Source organism: Cibotium barometz, chromosome 3 (genome assembly GCF_041138505.1).
Source record: "Cibotium barometz isolate CiBa-2024 chromosome 3, ASM4113850v1, whole genome shotgun sequence".
In the NCBI taxonomy this organism is placed as follows: Eukaryota; Viridiplantae; Streptophyta; class Polypodiopsida; order Cyatheales; family Cibotiaceae; genus Cibotium; species Cibotium barometz.
In genome coordinates this window covers 37,668,992-37,682,895 of record NC_141048.1, presented here as the reverse complement: position 1 = coordinate 37,682,895, position 13,904 = coordinate 37,668,992, and the positions used below count along the sequence as shown (strand labels likewise).

General features: G+C 45.1%; 1 protein-coding gene across 3 annotated transcripts in view; it reads left to right on the top strand.

Moving 5' to 3' along the window:
- The window catches only part of LOC147640025 (beta-ketoacyl-[acyl-carrier-protein] synthase III A, chloroplastic-like), a 49,617-nt gene extending 35,992 nt beyond the window's left edge, over window positions 1–13,625 (top strand). The window contains exons 3-9 of one of the 3 annotated variants that reach the window (XR_015262329.1): window positions 11,107–11,243; window positions 11,519–11,621; window positions 11,731–11,849; window positions 11,984–12,048; window positions 12,202–12,427; window positions 12,561–12,841; window positions 13,511–13,625. Coding sequence is in view for 1 of the 3 variants with exons in the window: in XM_086776336.1 (XP_086632462.1) it covers window positions 11,107–11,243; window positions 11,519–11,621; window positions 11,731–11,849; window positions 11,984–12,048; window positions 12,202–12,427; window positions 12,561–12,782 (872 nt within the window). In the remaining 2 variants the exon portion in view is untranslated. Of the gene's footprint in view, window positions 1–11,106; window positions 11,244–11,518; window positions 11,622–11,730; window positions 11,850–11,983; window positions 12,049–12,201; window positions 12,428–12,560; window positions 13,263–13,510 lie in introns of those variants that run through there. The other 2 variants (XR_015262327.1, XM_086776336.1) reach the window with 2 other exon arrangements.
- Window positions 13,626–13,904: the final 279 nt, after the last annotated feature.

Here is a 13,904-nt window from a genome sequence, read left to right as displayed (position 1 = left end):
GTGGACAGTGTGAATGGCATCAGGTGAGAGTGAAGATGGAAGCCCATGTGTGGACAACCCCATGTGTGAAAGGGGGCAAAGAGATTTTAGCTTTGAAGGTTTAAAAACCTTTAAAATCATTTATTAAGCCTTTCATTAAAGAAACGTGGCCCTTATGCTATTTTTGGGGCCACGTGTGAGCTTTTTGGTAAAAGAGGGGCTGTTGGGCAGAAAAAGCAGGGAGGCGCCTATCTTTTGTGTGGGTGTGCTTTTCCAGGAGGAGGGCTGCTCATCTGGATATTCAGGCGCCTATCTGAAGAGGAAGCGTGTGCTTTTCTGGGGAGAGGTAGTCTGCATGCTGGCTGCACACAGAAGGGCCTGTGCGCAGGACTGTACGGCTGCTGTGCAGGTACTGTCCACGTGGCAGATCAGACTGCTGAAGGCGGCGCATGTGCAGGTACAGTCCACGTGGCAGATCTGTACGGCTGCTGCAGATTGGTTGGCGGCTGGTCCAGGTGATAGATGCAGGCCTGTATGGACAGCATGAGGGTACTGCTGGCGGGCTGCGCTACAGGCAATATAGGCGCATCTGGGTGTCTATTTTTGCATGCTTTTTGGAGAAGAAAGGGCTGGCTGCTGTGCTGTGCTACAGAATAGAGACACAGGCCTCCTTTCTCTCTCTCTCTCTCTCTCTCTCTCCCTCTGCTGAAGAGTAGACAAGGGCTGGTTTCTTTGGACACAAAGGTGGACAGGGGCTGGATTTCCATGAACATAGACATCATGTCGATGGCGTTCATCTGATGGAATTTTCAGTTTCTCTTTGCCTTGGATTCAGGATTGTTTTGGGACAGTTTATGGGCTGTTTTTGCTTGGCTGCAAATTCAGCAATGTACTTGGGTTTCTAGCTACAAGTACAGGTCATCTGGTTATGTTTCTTGGCATGGGAGTGAAGCAAGCTCGCATGGCTGCGTGCTCATGGAGCAGATTGTTTTCTTCCTGCTAGAAAGGAACAGTGGGAATGTCATGGCCCTGTGAAAATGGAGCAGGACAAGTGTGGGCATGGTGGTTGCAGGGTCAGAATATTTTATGATTCACATGGGGGGTGCCCGGACAGTGTTTAAAGATGTGTGGACAACCCTAGGTGTGAAGGGGGAACATTAAAACATTAACTTTTAATGTTTATAAAAGTTGCCCCTAGGCCTTAGTGGCCCTAGGGAACTTATTAAGTTGGGGCCCTAGGGATTAACTTAGGAAGGAGGTTTTCTCTCTCTTCACTTTCTCTCCTTCCTTTTTGGGGAGTCGTGTAGCAAAAGGAGAGGCTTCCTTCATGCACTTGTGTACAAGCGTGGAAAAGCACAGGAAGGGGAGGCGGCTGCTGAAGATCAGCTCTGTTGCTGTTTTTCTGAGAGAACCAGCCGTACAGCACTGTACGGCCAGAGCAGGACTCTCTCTCTCTCTCTCTCTCTCTCTCCCCTGTTACTGGCGGCGCACAGAGCTGCTGCTGGTTGGCTGCGCAGAAGCCCAGTACAGGCTGTGCAGTGTGTTTTTCAGCAGGTACACTTGGTACGGCTGCCGTACAGTGTACGGGCAGCAAGGTACAGAAGGTACAGTTGCTGCAGAAGTGTTTACAGGTGCTGGACAGACCTGTGCAGGCTGATTCAGACAGGTACAGAAGTGGACAGCAGGCTGTTTTTGCAAGTACAACGCCTGGCACGCATCCCGAGGCGGTACAATCAAGTACAGTGCTGATTTTCAGATCTGTACTTTCAAGGACAGCATAGGAGTGAGCATCAGGAGGAAGATACAGGCAAGTGCAAGCACATGTGTGAAGCAGGATTGTGGGTTCAAGTGCCTGCAGGCACAGATTGGTGCTGTTGCTTCCTCCAGAGTTGTCTCACGAGCTGAACTTGGTAAGCCTTGACTCTGTTCATCCATCTCTCTTTCTATTGCTTGATGTCTGCTACAGGTATGTGTTATCTGGCTCCTTGTGAGAGGAGGAGTATAGCAGATTGACAAGAGATTAAGACAGGGATTGAACAGCACATGTATGTTGAGCTGAGAATATGTATCATGCTTATGAGTTATGCCAGATGTATGCCCATGGCTGGCCTGCTTTGTGATCTTGGCTGATCAGAGGGAGACACAGTGTGTTGCTTGAGGACACAGATCTGTGTGCATAGATCCTCTGTGCTGAGAAGGATTTGTGGGCAGTCAGATTGGACTACAGGTGTAAACTCTCGGCTGGTTTTTGTGTTGTACTCAGCCATACATATTATTTTAATGGAATAAAGAAATACCGCAAGGGGCGCCAAGCTTTGGGGCCAACAGGTGTCGTTGTGTTTTCAGATTTGGGCACTCTAGCTCCAATCTGTGTTTTGTTTATCATCTAGACTACAAGTGGACGGGTGTTAGCTCTTACCGCACTCTGGTTTTCTATCAGAGGCCGGTTTCAAGGTTCCGTCCCCGGGACCAATCATCAACTTTCTGAAGGGGGTGAGCTCGTGGTTGCTTTGGATAAAGCCATCGCTGAAAATTCAGCAATCATGTCTGATACAGAGGAAGAGTACTTCTATCAAGAAGAAGAAGAGCAAGAGTCTTCTCCTGAAAGAGATGTATCTGAGGATATTTTTGCAGGAGAACAGGCTGCAGATGTTGAGCCTTATGAGGATGTAACACAGCCAGAAGATGTGCATGGTAAAGAGGATGATGATGCTCGGTTCAAAGATCGCTTGGCTGGTGTTATGGATACTTTTATGCAGCTTACACAGAGTGAGAGATTTGCTGAATTTATGAGATCTCGCACAGAGCCCCGCACAGAGCCCCAGAAAAAGAAGAAGAAGGTTCGTTCGAAGAATCCTTCTCATGGTCATAGTGGTACCACTCCACAGGATCCATCTCCTGCCCAGTTTCCGAACATGCAGCATGCTTTTGGTGCTAACCCACAGAGTTCCTTTTATGGACAGCCACCTATTCCTCAGCAGAACATGCATCCAGGGTACTTTGGTGGTGGCTCAGTGTTTCAATCCATGACTGGGGGTTATCCTCAGGGAGGCATGGGTATGTATGGACCTTTTGGAGCCAATTTTCAGCCTGGCATGCAAGGGAATATGTATGGTGGTATGCAGTCCGGTATGCAAGGAAATGTGTTTGGAAGCATGCAACCTGGGATGCAAGGCAATATGTTTGGTGGCATGCAGCCAGGTATGCAGCATGGAATGTATGGAAACATGGCTGGGATGTATGGTATGCCTGGTGTTGGAATGGGAAATGTTGACCCAATGATGGGTATGAATGTTGGGGGCAGCAATCTCACGAAACCACTTCCATATGATAATCTAACGCCTATGGGAAAGGCGAAGGATTACAAGGAAGGGGGAGCTGCAGTGAAGTTTGACACTTTCAGTGGGGCCAAGGATAAATTGAAAGCACTTACCTTTTTACAGCAGTTTGATGCTGCTTTTTCTGGTGGGAATTACACAGAGTCCTCAAAGGTGAGGAAAGCTGCCACTTTTCTCAAGGGCAATGCTTTGCAGTGGTGGTCTACTCTTCTTTTGCAGGGCATAGCACCCACCACATGGGTCCAATTCAAACAGGTTTTCTCTTCCGTATGGCTCACATCTACATTTGAGGTGGATGTTATGACAGCATGGCACAAGCTGGATGCTTCAAAGTGTGATAATTTGGAGGATTATAACAAGAAGTTTTGGGAAGCTCTACTCCCAGTGACTTCTTATCGTGCCGTGCCATTATCTGAGCAGGTAGAGAAGTATTGTTGTGGGCTGCCCAAGGAGGTACGAGATTACTGTATAAAGACAAGAGTAACGAACATGTCACAGATGATTGAGAATGCTATGACAGCTAATGCGTTACTCACAGGTGGTTCATCTGGGTTTAAGGGCAGTAAGAAATTGGGCAAGAAAGCTGAAAAATTTGGGCATGCTTCTCGTGATACTAAAGGGTCTTCAGAGACAAAGTATAAGAAGTTGCCAATGCCCAAAAGGACTTCTGAGGAAAGACAGGCTTTGAGAGACGCTCAAAAGTGTTTTTACTGTACTGAAGAGGGGCATATGTCATTCAATTGTCCCAAAAGAACGTCCAAGAAGGATCCTGACAATAAAGGAGAGCCCAAGCCAAAGAAACAAAAGCCTTCTGCAGGCTTAGTTCCTGATCTTGTGGGTGAGCAGCTAAGTGGTGAAGCTACAGAGTTGTGCAGGGCATGGGGCAAAGTGAGAGATCAGAATGCTTTGATCTTCTTTGACACAGGTGCTAGAGCCAACTTCATTTCACCAGATTTGGCTGGCCGATTGGGGATTCGCGCAGAGGAGATGGGGCCGTTACATGAGGCTAATATGGCTTGTCCAGGGTATGCAGAACCCGTTACTCCTATCATTGGGAAGCTTCGGCTTCATTTGCAGGGTTATGTGGACAGCGAGGAGTTCTTCATCATGCCTTTGGATGGCTGTGATGTTTTGTTGGGGATGCCATGGTGCCACAGGGTACATGCGGTGGTGGATACTTACAATAGAAAAATTACTCTGACTCATAGAGGGAAAGAGCATGTATTGGATGTAAAACTCAAAGGGGAATCTGTTCCTATTGTATCCGCTTCGGCGATTTCATCAGTAATGAAAAAGCATCTTTCCGCGTACTTGATTTATGTAAAGGATGCACAGGATGATGAGTCTACGTCTAATTTGTCGATGTTAGATAAGGACAGGGCTGATTTCTTAAGTGAGTTTCAAGATTGTTTTTCCGAGTCATTGCCAGGAGAATTACCTCCTGAGAGGCCAGAAGATCATGCCATAGATCTGATTCCTGGTAGCACTCCACCGAATAGACCGCCGTATCGTGTTAGTGCAGCCCAACAGGAAGAGATTATGAGTCAGGTGCAGGAGCTTTTGAATAAGGGGTTGATTCAGCCTAGCTCATCACCCTTTTGCTCACCTGTGCTCTTAGTGCAGAAGAAGGATGGTTCTTGGCGCATGTGTATTGATTACAGGGCGCTGAATAAGAATACCATCAAGAATCGATTCCCCATACCGAGGATCGATGACATCTTGGACTGCTTACAGGGCTCCACAGTTTTTAGTCGTATTGACTTGAAAAGCGGGTATCATCAGATACGCATTAGACCCGAGGATGTGCATAAGACAGCATTCCGAACCACGTTTGGGTTGTATGAGTTTTTGGTTATGCCCTTTGGTTTGACAAATGCGCCTGCCACATTTAACAGAATGATGGACAGGATTTTCAGACCTCATAGAGAGTTTGTGGGCACATTCTTTGATGATATGATTGTGCATTCACAAACTGAGGAAGAGCATAGACGGCATTTGGCCATTGTGTTTGCAGAACTCAGAAACCATAGATTGGTGGTTAATGGCAAGAAGAGTGAGTTTTTCTTGCAGGACATACATTTCTTGGGGCATATTGTGTCTGGTCATGGAGTCCGTATGGATCCAGCCAAGGTAGAAGCAATACTTAATTGGCCAGCTTTGAGGACCGTGCATGATGTACGCAGCTTTCTAGGATTGTGTTCCTATTACAGGCGTTACATACGGCACTTTGCTGAAATTGCTTCGCCTCTTCATGCTTTGACGAAGAAAGCAACTCCGTTTCGATGGGCTGATCGGGAAATTACAGCATTCAAAAAGCTCAAAGAAACGCTTACTTCGGACCCAGTATTGGTGTTACCGGACCTCCGAAAGGCTTTTGTTGTCCAGTGTGATGCATGTGGAAGTAGCATTGGTGCAGTTCTCATGCAAGAGGGACATGTGATAGCCTATGAGAGTAGAGTTTTGCAAGATGCCGAGAAGCATTTGCAGGTGTATGAGAAAGAGATGTTGGCTGTAATTCACGCTCTTTCTACATGGAAACACTACTTGCTTGGGGCTGATTTCACTGTGCAGACAGATCATCAGACTTTGCGATATTTCCTCACGCAGACTAAGCTTTCAGAGAAGCATATGCGTTGGGCAAACTTTTTGTCAATGTTTCACTTCCAGATTGTGCATGTGGAAGGCAAAAAGAATGTAGTGGCAGATGCTTTGTCACGCAAGCCACAGGTCTCTGCAGTTTCACTTGCTTATCATCATGAGCTTGATGAAATGAAAGAGCAGTATGCCCATGATGAGGATTTTGAAAAGTTGTATGATCAGATGTTTGAGGGTCAGCGGCATGAGCATTACACTCTCAAAGATGGGTTTTTATTGATGCATGGCAGACTGTGTGTTACCAGGCCATTGCGACTCAAGGTTATGATTGAAAGTCATGCTCCACCGTATGCAGGTCATAGAGGTATTGACGCCACGGTCAAAGCAGTGGAGACTTTCTTTTATTGGCCAATCTTGAGAAGAGATGTTGATGCCTTTGTGAGGCAATGCATTGTATGTCAGAAGGTAAAGTTTGACCGTCAGAAGACACCAGGGTTATTACAGCCTTTACCTATTCCGGATAGACCTTGGGAGAGCATTGCCATGGATTTTGTATTTGATCTTCCACGGACACAAACGGGAAATGATGGCATCTGGACAATCATATGCAGGTTCAGTAAGCAGGCTCATTTCATTCCCGTGAGGAAGACAATTAAAGTGGACCATATGGTGAAGTTGTTCATGGCGAACATCTTCAAGTATCATGGCTTGCCTACGTCTATCATTAGTGACCGTGATCCACGGATGACGAGTTTGTTTTGGAGAGGGTTGTTCGACAACATGGGTACAACTCTCAAGTTTTCATCGTCATTTCATCCACAGACAGATGGTCAGTCAGAAGAGGCTAACTCGACAGTGTTGGATCTTCTAAAGTGTTATGTGTCAGAGCACAAGCAACAATGGGAAAAGTATCTTCCTTTGGTGGAGTTTGCATATAACAACACTGTACATAGCTCGACAGGCAAGGCGCCTTTTGAGATTGTCGAAGGAGGGAAGAAGATACCACCCATTTTGCATACAAAGGATAAGATTTTTGAGGCTGATCAGTATGTGGAGAGCTTGGATGAAGCTTATCGGAGAGTTAAGTTGGCCCTCCAGAAAACTCAGCAGAAGCAAAAGAAAGCCGCAGACCGTCACAGACGTGATTTACAGTTTGCATTGGGTGATTGGGTTCTTTTGCGTTTTGAAAAGGCTAGACTCAAGAAGATGAAGGGTAAAGAGCGCTTATTCCCTAAGCTGAGCATGCGATATTATGGGCCTTTTCAGGTTTTGGAAAAGATTGGTGAGGTAACCTATCGTTTGACGTTACCAGATCACTGGAGGATTCACAATGCTTTTCACGTGAGTCTTCTTAGACCTTTCCGTGGGGATGTGCCTGAGGATGTATCAGATGAGGCTCAGCCGGAAGTTGAGGAACTTGATGAGGTTCTCATTCCAGCGCAGATACTGGCACATAAAGAAAGGAAGGTACGAGGTAAAGTTTCCCGTCGCTATCTTGTGAAGTTCAAGAACTATTCACCGATGGATGCGAAGTGGATGGAGGAAGGTGACTTAACAGATTCACCTCAGGTTTTGCAGCTTTATCTCGATGCCTTTGAGTTAGAGCCGACTCTTATTGTGGCTCATTCAGGTTCAGCAGAGCATGGGTCTGGAGCATTACCTGATGCTCAAGAGGGGGGTAGCACCTCCACTCCCTTGATACAGACAGGCTCAGATGACATCTAGCGGTCGCTTGGTGCAGATTTTATCTCATCCGAAGGTACTGAGGCTGACAGTACATCTGTTTATGGGACTTCTATGATATATGTGTACTAGTCACATGGAGATTGTTGTGGATATGTATGGTTCACAGTGGTATACAACTTGGACTATTACTATGCCATTGGTTTGCAGTGAATGTTGATACATGTGTATGGCTCAGAGAGATTGGGACGCTGATCTTGCCATATTGTATATTTCACTTTGGATATTTTGATGCATCACCAGAATGCAATCGAGGACGCTTGCCATCTTTCAAGAGGGGGGTATGTCATGGCCCTGTGAAAATGGAGCAGGACAAGTGTGGGCATGGTGGTTGCAGGGTCAGAATATTTTATGATTCACATGGGGGGTGCCCGGACAGTGTTTAAAGATGTGTGGACAACCCTAGGTGTGAAGGGGGAACATTAAAACATTAACTTTTAATGTTTATAAAAGTTGCCCCTAGGCCTTAGTGGCCCTAGGGAACTTATTAAGTTGGGGCCCTAGGGATTAACTTAGGAAGGAGGTTTTCTCTCTCTTCACTTTCTCTCCTTCCTTTTTGGGGAGTCGTGTAGCAAAAGGAGAGGCTTCCTTCATGCACTTGTGTACAAGCGTGGAAAAGCACAGGAAGGGGAGGCGGCTGCTGAAGATCAGCTCTGTTGCTGTTTTTCTGAGAGAACCAGCCGTACAGCACTGTACGGCCAGAGCAGGACTCTCTCTCTCTCTCTCTCTCTCTCCCCTGTTACTGGCGGCGCACAGAGCTGCTGCTGGTTGGCTGCGCAGAAGCCCAGTACAGGCTGTGCAGTGTGTTTTTCAGCAGGTACACTTGGTACGGCTGCCGTACAGTGTACGGGCAGCAAGGTACAGAAGGTACAGTTGCTGCAGAAGTGTTTACAGGTGCTGGACAGACCTGTGCAGGCTGATTCAGACAGGTACAGAAGTGGACAGCAGGCTGTTTTTGCAAGTACAACGCCTGGCACGCATCCCGAGGCGGTACAATCAAGTACAGTGCTGATTTTCAGATCTGTACTTTCAAGGACAGCATAGGAGTGAGCATCAGGAGGAAGATACAGGCAAGTGCAAGCACATGTGTGAAGCAGGATTGTGGGTTCAAGTGCCTGCAGGCACAGATTGGTGCTGTTGCTTCCTCCAGAGTTGTCTCACGAGCTGAACTTGGTAAGCCTTGACTCTGTTCATCCATCTCTCTTTCTATTGCTTGATGTCTGCTACAGGTATGTGTTATCTGGCTCCTTGTGAGAGGAGGAGTATAGCAGATTGACAAGAGATTAAGACAGGGATTGAACAGCACATGTATGTTGAGCTGAGAATATGTATCATGCTTATGAGTTATGCCAGATGTATGCCCATGGCTGGCCTGCTTTGTGATCTTGGCTGATCAGAGGGAGACACAGTGTGTTGCTTGAGGACACAGATCTGTGTGCATAGATCCTCTGTGCTGAGAAGGATTTGTGGGCAGTCAGATTGGACTACAGGTGTAAACTCTTGGCTGGTTTTTGTGTTGTACTCAGCCATACATATTATTTTAATGGAATAAAGAAATACCGCAAGGGGCGCCAAGCTTTGGGGCCAACAGGTGTCGTTGTGTTTTCAGATTTGGGCACTCTAGCTCCAATCTGTGTTTTGTTTATCATCTAGACTACAAGTGGACGGGTGTTAGCTCTTACCGCACTCTGGTTTTCTATCAGAGGCCGGTTTCAAGGTTCCGTTGCTGGGAACTACAGCTATGGGCATCTCTATGTTGCCATATGTTTCATGAGGGAACAGGCAACTTGATGTATGGAAACAGGACATAAGCTTCAAAGGGAAACAGGTCGTAGGTTTTTCTCGAGGAAACATGTTTTTGGGTTTCTCCAGGAGATAGGTCACATGTAGGCAGAAGGTACAGGAGTGGACACATGTTTGGTACAGCCTTGCTACTGATAGGACAGGGGATAGGGAATCCATGACAGAGATGGATAGTACCCTTGGAAGGTAGAGAGGGTTTGTACAGGTGTGTCAACTGTATGGTATGCTGTGCTGTGATGCGAGTTCTCTTTTGAGAGACAGTTTGGGAGTCTGTGTTGTGATGCAGGAGCACTGGATGTGTCAGGGTGTGATGCTGTTCATAGTGTGTGTGTGTGTGTGTGTGTGTGTGTGTGTGTGTAAACACACATATATACACATATTGTCATATATACATATATGTATATGTATGTATGTATGTATGCATGCTATATATATATGTATGTATGTATGCACACACACACACACACACACGTATGTATGTATGTACACACACACACACACACACACATACACATATATACATATATGTGTATGTATGTATGTAAACACACATATTGTCATACATACATATATGTATATGTATGTATGCATGCATGCATGTATATATATGTGCACACACACACACACACACACACATTTCTGTATGTTTACATACACACACACACATTTATGTATGTTTACATACATACATTTATGTATGTATGTATGTAGTGCCAAGTGAGGTCAGTAGCACTGTCCAAGAGGAAGGGGCCCTATCACCTAGGCAACTGTCCCCCAAGTAATGACCTGGGAACAAGTCTGAGAGGCCGTGAACAGTTGAAGAATCCTCAGTCACTCTTGCTGTACTTTGGGACAGTCCCAAAGGCAATGGTGTTGGGACTCCTGTGGTTGGTAACTGGTTGCACCTTGTGCACTACGCAACCACCAATGGCTAGCCACGTGCCAACTGCATAAGGCATGTGACTTACTTGCCAGAGGAAAAGAGTGACCTCCGGAGGTTGGAAGCCGTCCCACAATCGCTTCCATTAGTCTATGAGGAAGCCAGGTGAGACGTCCTAGGAGGACCCTCCCGACGCACTCCTCAAGTCTTTGGATGAAGGCCAAGACAAGTGGTAACCTTCAAGATGAACAAAGAATCATCAGTGTCCACACTAGGAAAGTATTGGTCCTAGTGCAAGTGTCATTTCATTTTCAGCATTGCTATCTTGTATTGTGTTGTGCCATTTCGCCGTTGTTTAATAGTAATAATAGTGTAAGTGTGTCAATATTGTGCCTAACCATGATCGTGGGTATTTCAGCCCACAAGGCTTGACCTGAATGGCAGTTTACTGTTTTCTGTTGGCTGCCAGTGCCAATACCGGCTGTCCTCCCCAGTTCGAGCCTGTGCAGTCACTAAAGAGAAGTAAAAGCATTAATTAGAAATCAAGTGATTAAGAAACAGTGTTTAAGGAAGGGGAGAAGAGTTGTAAAAAGTGTGCTTTTGCTAAAAGTGTGTTTGTAATTTTTGCACCCCCCTATAAATTGTTTGTAAATCTCTCCTCTCCTTACAATTCAGTGACTTGGTGGAACTCTTCTTAGCTTGGGAGATACCATCTATTCTTGTAATAAATAATACTTAAATGCCTTTGCGTTGTCATTGGTGTCTCAGACAGCGAAACAATTACTAAATTGGCAGTGGAGTCATCACGAAAAGCTCTTGAAATGGCAAAAGTGAAGGCAGAAGATGTCGACTTGGTGTTACTATGCACGTCCACTCCAGACGATTTGTTTGGTAGTGCTCCACAGGTGTTATCTTTCCAAACATTTTTTGCTTTCGTAAAAGTTATCCTTTATAGCTTTTTACCAAAAGGTTATCGATGAGGACTTAGTATGTGGCCTGGTTATCTATATAATGAGCTCCATGGGCAAGCCGCAGTGGAGGAGACATGTGTACTAGATCCTTTTTCTTCTTAATATATATTATATATTATGTTACCCAAAAAAATGTAGGTAACTTAAGAGTTAGATAAGCATTATTGCATGTTTTTTTGAGGTTTATAACCTCTCTTTTTGGGATGCAGGTTCAAAGAGAGCTAGGGTGCACTAAGGCTTTGGCCTTTGATATCACAGCAGCTTGTAGTGGTTTTGTATTAGGGCTTGTTACGGGTACTCGCTATATCAAAGGTTTGCGTAAATTGCTGGTGCTGTGGAACTGTCTTGAGCAAGTTGCTGATGAAAATTGTTATATTGAAACCTTTTTTTTTTTTGGGGGGGGGGGGGGGGGGGGGGGCAGGAGGGGGCTTTAAAAATGTTCTTGTAGTGGGAGCAGATGCTTTATCTAGGTATGTGGATTGGACTGACAGAAAAACCTGCATCTTATTTGGGGATGCTGCTGGTGCGGTAGTTCTTCAGGTATAATGCAAATACATTGCTTTTTGGCACATGGCACTCACTAGGAAGCTTCTGAGTGAACCACTGTTTCGGGCTTAAAGTATAGGATTTTAGGCCTTATGAGTGTTCTCTATACGTCGCTTTATATCTGGCAGGCAGCCAGCAATGACCAAGATGGTCTGCTCGGTTTTGACTTCCACAGTGATGGACATGGTCAAAAGTACAGTCTTTGCCTTCTTTCTGTTAATTTTGAGTACTTTCAATAATCCATTATCCTTTTTTGTAATTTTTGGAGGTTTAGTCACACTTCCTTCCGGATGCCTTTTTTATGGGCAAAGCTTGCAAATGGAATCTTAGTGAATTTACGTTGCAGACATCTTCATGCTCTCTATGAGAGCATAAACCAAAAAGCAATGGATGATGGTGGTAATTTGAATGGTGCTACATTTCTACCATCAAGAGCTTCACCAGCTTGTCTACAAATGAATGGAAAAGAAGTCTTCCGATTCGCAGTTCGTTGTGTTCCCCAAGCCATAGAAGCAGCTTTGCAAGAAGCAGGCCTCAGCGGACACAACCTTGACTGGTTACTACTGCATCAGGTACTGGCTCAAAGGGCTGAAATGTGAACATTGCAGTTCAGTACAATGTTTGCTTTTGTGAATGTATCCTTCAATTGGCATTTTTGTTTCTCCTGTTTGTGTGAACTGAAACATGAAGGAAAATGGTTTGCAGGCAAATCAGAGGATTTTAGATGCAGTTGCTGAGAGGTTACAAATCCCCTCTGATAGGGTCATTTCAAATCTGGCTAATTATGGGAACACCAGCGCTGCATCTATTCCTTTGGCCCTCGATGAGTCAGTCAGAAGTGGCAAGGTCAAACCTGGAGATATATTAGCAACGGCAGGCTTTGGAGCTGGACTTACTTGGGGTTCTGCCATCATCAAGTGGGGATGATTGGTTCTCCAATTACACACCTGTCATGGCATTAGACATGACATGCCTCAACATGACAGGTTTGTCTTCTTCTGCATATCCATGCAATCCTATTAGAAGGCTAATTTATTGATTATGTGTGCTGCTGGTATACTTGTTGTGGTCAAGGCATCACATTCGTATGCAGAGAGAGGTTTCACCAGGCTTGCCATTCTTTTGATCTCGAAGATCAACTGTTCGTAGCTTTTATTACTTATCATAGCTTGTAAATTTTGACCTGATATTCGGAGTGGGATTATAATGAGTGGGATTGTAACGCAGCAGCATTATTTGGTAGAATGAGAATCCTGCTGCTGCTTTACATTACACTTGAATTCAAGCTGTAGATTTTCAATACAGGTAACACAGACTTCTAGGTGGTCAGCAAATGTAAAAGATTCCTGTTTGGCATGTTGCTGCTTTATTTAAGATTTTTTAATGCAGAGCAAGTCTTAAGAGGGACTCCATGTGTGCCATTGGTTCTGTAATTATGAGATTTAGCAAGAATTTTTGTTAATGCAGAGTGAATCCAACTACTAGCATTTAGAATATGCTTCCGTGCATTAAATTGTCAAGGCTTGGTCATGGTAGTGGTAGCTTCATTAGGCCTTATGAGATACACTGGAAGCCTTGAAATAACTTTTCTTTGTGATATAGAAGGCCACAAATGAGGACATGATTTTCATAAATGGTTTTAAAATGTTCTGTAGTGACGTGCATGAGAACTACTCCCGGCCATCATTTGCACGGTGGTGCTGCTTACTATCTGGATGGTCTCTTCAGGCTAGTTTTGACATGCAGACAGTTAATTGCATATTCCCCACAGGTGAGTATTGAAAGCGGGTTTCATGCAAGTAAAACACTCATGACATGCCTTGTCAGTGGGGCTATGATGAGAGCTACACTCCGATCATCTCATGAAACTGGTGAGGCCAAGTAAACCCAACAAGGTCCACATTGTGGCCAAGCCTGTCCTTCAAGGTGCACATATTATGGCCAAGCCTGTCCCTACGACATTAGGGAGTTGCTATCCTCTCAAGCAATATTTTGGGCAAATTTGTGATTAATTGTAGTTTAAGCAATTTCTGTAGAAGGCAACCTGTA